The 4,593-nt window shown below is 40.0% G+C and overlaps 1 protein-coding gene across 1 annotated transcript in view; it reads left to right on the top strand.

Annotated features, from left to right (window-relative positions):
- Positions 1 to 4,593, top strand: part of LOC122345778 (dystrophin-like) — a 37,943-nt gene that overhangs the window by 5,131 nt on the left and 28,219 nt on the right. The window contains exon 3 of the mRNA XM_043240232.1: positions 3,922 to 4,051. Within this exon, the coding sequence (XP_043096167.1) occupies positions 3,922 to 4,051 (130 nt within the window). The remainder of the gene's footprint in view (positions 1 to 3,921; positions 4,052 to 4,593) is intronic.

Raw genomic sequence — 4,593 nt, 5'->3', positions numbered from 1 at the left:
ATAATGTAATAAAATGGCATTTCTGATCTAAAATCGCAGCTGGTTTTGTCTGTATAGTTTCTGTAGATTCAAAACAATTTATAATGTTGTGAAATATTCCTGTTGGGGGGGAAAAAAAGTGGTTTGAACACGTTTATCAGCAGCACAACAGTGCTAATAGTAATAATTGTTTCTTGAGCAGCAAATCAGGATATCTGAATGATTTCTGAAGGATCTTGTGATCTGGAGGAATGATACGGAGTAATAAATAAATCACATTTCTTTATATATTAACGTCAAAAAGTCATGTTTAAGCATTTATGGTATCATGGAGAATGAGAAATATATATATACATTTAAAAAATCTTCTGGTGCCACTACAAAAACAAACAAAATAACTTTGCATTTATGACAGGACAGATAATCTTAGTTCACGCTCTAGGCTAAAATCGATTTTTTTTTTTGCCCAAATGTGACCCATATCTGATTTTCTTATGACAGTCTAATAGCACAAATCATATTTTTTTCAAACCAGGGCCAGGCCGCTTTCATATGCGGTCCTATATTAGATGAACGACCGCGTCGCATTTGATGCCATTTCTACATCATTGAAATACGACAGGAAGCGAGGTGGTAGTGTGTGTCTATACGGTACGCGTCATGTATGTCAGATCCATGCGCAGCAAGTAAGCCCAGAAACACATGCAAGGACGTCAAAAAATAGACTTTGCCTGAATAGAAAAACGATCCCGCCGTCAGCACAAGAACAATAATATATAGAAAATATATTGAAAAATGCACATCCTTGAGCGTTTATTTTGTTGCCGTAGCTCTAAAAGCCTTCTGTCTTCTTCTGAGAAGGAAAAAAAAANAAAATCATACGAACCTTTTACAGCAAAAAATAAAGAGTAGAAACTAGATTTTTTTTAAACAAATGATTCAGTATGAATGCTTTAACAAAAATGCTAGCTTTTCTGCTTTTCGGTCTTGTTGACATTTGCTCTTCAGATATCCACGTTACGGCTGCGCGCTTTACTCCGAAGACAGATTTTCTGTTGGTTTTCCTCAAAGCCGGCGTAATTGACGGCATGCCTCGCTGGACTCTACTGAACCTGACTTATAAACAGGGTCTCCATTAGGTTGAGTTAAAAAAACTGAAGAGAGCAGCACCAGAGATAATTATTGTTGATGTGCGTTGCTATAGCAACAAGAGGCACTTTGGCACCACTTAAGCTTCTTAGACCTCGGCTTCGGTCTGTCGAGGGCGAGATCCCGCAACAACTGACGGACAATACAGTCTCTCAGCCTCCCTCCACATCCATCTTCCTCAAAAACAAGCCTCGAGGATGTTTTGGCTGGAGCGAGCCATTAGAGCGCTTGTCCGGGAGTCTTTTAAAGGTGTTCAGGATGCGTTGAGTAGTTTGCCGTTTGATGGTTTTGAATGGTCTTTCACTCCAGGCACAGAGGTTATTCATTATGTGCCATTTTAGGACTGTGGATGCACGCGCTTTTTTTGTGTGTGTGTTTGCTGTTTGTGTCTGTCAGAAGTGTTTTAAGAGCTCAGGAAGAGCACTGATGATAGTTTGAAGCTTTTTGGCTTTGAAAGTGGAAGCAGTCATCATCTTTGTGAAAGAGAGAGATGGAAGAGCTTTTCGATTTTCGCCGCTGATGTTGAAGTTTGTTTACTAAAGCATGCTTTGCGTCTTAAAGGGATAGTTTGCTCAAATTGAAATGATTGATTTGTGTCAAAACGCGTGAAGTGAAGGCGTTTTGGGTTTTTTTTTTGGTGAAACATAAAATTAGTTTTGTTTCTCCATTGAAAGTCCCAACCCTAAGTACTAAAAGTTCAGTGTAAAAGTAATCGCTGTTTAATATAAGCCTACTGACGGTACTCTGTCACTTTATTGGAGCTGTTTGGCGTATGCTTGATTTCATGGACATTTCATTAGAAGGAAAAATATTTAACCAGGAGAGGACTTTTATTTTGTTATTGGAAGAGCCGAGATGGAGGCGCGACCATGTTATAGGGGGTTGGTTGGAAAGGCAGATTTTTTTTATTTTTGAAATAAATATGGTGTATTGTCCTATTCTTGGTTGAAGTTCTCGTGTTTTTATTTTTGAATGATTTGAAAGTGTTTAAACTCGGGAAAAGTACGATTGACCTTCTGTTTGCCTCGTTCATATAAAATACTTTAATCTTTGGACTTGAAGCATCAGAGTTTTGGTGTAATGGACTTCCGATGGGGGAACAAAGTTAATTTGTGTTTTAAAAATGAATGAAAGTTTTTTGGCAGTGACGGAACATATATTTTGGGGTGAACCATCCCTAATGAAATGCTACAAAGTTGCAATCATCTATCATTGGTGAGGTCGAAAGAAAAGCAGGAAACATGGAGAAATGCAAAAAAAAGCAAAGCATGATATGTCCCAATCTGCTCAATTAATTAAGAGGTTAATTATTAGAATCAACAGAACTTGTCATTAAAGGGATAAACGACAACCTCAGCCTCGAGTGGATGGGGACGAGCAACTGTCCGGTCAGCATCTTTTTTTTCCCGTTCAGCTGAAGAAAGAAAGCCGTACAGATATGCCCTCGAGTAAATGCTGACAGAATGTTCATTTCTGGGTGAACTGAAACCCTTTCAGGAACGATTCGGAGTGGAGCTGTTTTTGAGCCAAAAACTTGACACATTAATAGGAAATGCGGCTGTGTGTGTATATTGTATATTTAATGCTGTCAGAACCACTGCCGCAGCTGAAAGATACCAAAAAGCGAGGTGATTTTGACTAGTTTACTCCTGGATCTGTGCTCATGTATGACGTTCTTCTTTGACCTCCTATGTATCCCTTTCCTCATCTTGCTCTTAATCGTTATGATTATCTTTTCTTTTAATTCGGGTCCCTATCATCTTCACAATGCTGTTTAATGGAGCGCTCCTCTAATGCGTGGCTGGTGCTCACTAGGTTTACTGTAGCCGGATGTAATTAAAAGGCTTATCGCTTCCTCCGGCTCTGTTTAACGACCGTTTCAGAAGTGTGGAGGGTGCCGTGACCCTGCTCTCCAGTCGAGCCTGAGGGGCCCAACTATCAGAGGAATGGTAATCCAGTTTTTCCTCTCCGCTGAGATTGGGCCGTTCCTTTTAATTGTGTGCGCGGCCGTACAGAAGTCCTGCGCTGCCTGAAGGCGGGAATTAGTTTTGTCTGAGTTCGAGGACGGCTATTAGTTTGGCTAATTCGCGTGCGACCCCGCGGAAATGCCTCGTTTGACCTCGGAGATCGCGTTTGCAATTGCTCTTTGGTGTCCGTTTTACACGTGCACCCTATCAATCTTTCACCGCCTTTGTTCTCACCTTTTCTTGATCTCTTTGTTTTTCATTTTGCTCTCACCGATCTCCTGCTTTCACGCAACACACACACACTCTCTCAGAACATAAGCAGGGATACAGCTCATACAGCATGCATTTGCATGCATATATTTATATTATTTCGTTTATATAGAAGTAGATTTAATATATGACCATAGCATATTTTTTCTAGTGTATTCAGGCAAAACGATCTTTCCATCCATCTATTAATTCTGTCAGATCTAGTCCTTTCATCCATCTATGTACGTTCAGTAACACTGCACTGTAGGGTCTCTTAGCTAATTGCTCATTAGCATGCATATTACGAGACTATTAGCCATTTATTAGTAGTAATCAAGCACCTAATTAATGCCTTGTTCCCCGTGACCTTATCTGCATCCCTAATCCTACCCAACACCTGAACATAACAACTACTGCACTAACTATTAATAAGCAGCAAATGAGGAGAACTTGTAGTTAAAAGTGAATAAGTGTTCTCTATTCTAGTGCCATCAAATAGTTTTATTTCTCTCTGTTCATGTTTCTACGATTAAGCCGTTTACGGCCGACTGACAGGTGATGTTGATGTTGTTTTCAGGCTCTGAGGGCGGAGCTTAAGGAGCGTGAACATGTGGTTCTCAGCACATTGGATCAGGCGCGCATGTTTCTGGCCGACCAGCCCATCGAAGGACCCGAAGAGCCACGCAAGAACCTGCAACCCAAAACTGGTGAAAGATGTTATTTCTTCCTCCTGCTATCCCCCCATGCACTTAGTGCTACGTAGACAAAAAAAAAATAGTAATATGCATTGCTAAGAACTTAATATGGACATCTTTAAAGACGATTTTCTCAATATTGTCAAAACAGCTCGAGGTTTTTCGAGTTGTTTCATCTCGGTCTAATATAGCCCTATCCTAACGTACCTTGCATCAACGCAAAGCTTGTTTGTTCGTCTTTCAGATGATGTATGAATCTCAATTTTACTGATTAACCCTTACGACTGCTTTTGTGGTCCCGGGTCACAAATAAGAGCAAAGAAACAATAACTCAAATGCTTTCTTGTAAATGAAAAAGTAACATGTTTTTTTTTCTAGTTACTTGAAAAAAGTAATCAGATTACATAACTCATGTTACTTTGCCTCTAACGCTGTTTGTGAAGAGAGAGAGTACCTTTTACAGTAAACGTTCTGCACATACTTCAGAAACTCAATGCTTCAGAAAACCAGCATGAGAGCATGACTCACACACACACACACACACACACACACAC

The sequence above is a fragment of the Puntigrus tetrazona genome, chromosome 1, assembly GCF_018831695.1.
Source record: "Puntigrus tetrazona isolate hp1 chromosome 1, ASM1883169v1, whole genome shotgun sequence".
NCBI lineage: Eukaryota > Metazoa > Chordata > Actinopteri > Cypriniformes > Cyprinidae > Puntigrus > Puntigrus tetrazona.
Note: the sequence above shows the minus strand (reverse complement) of the source record. Positions and strands in the feature narration are given on the sequence as shown.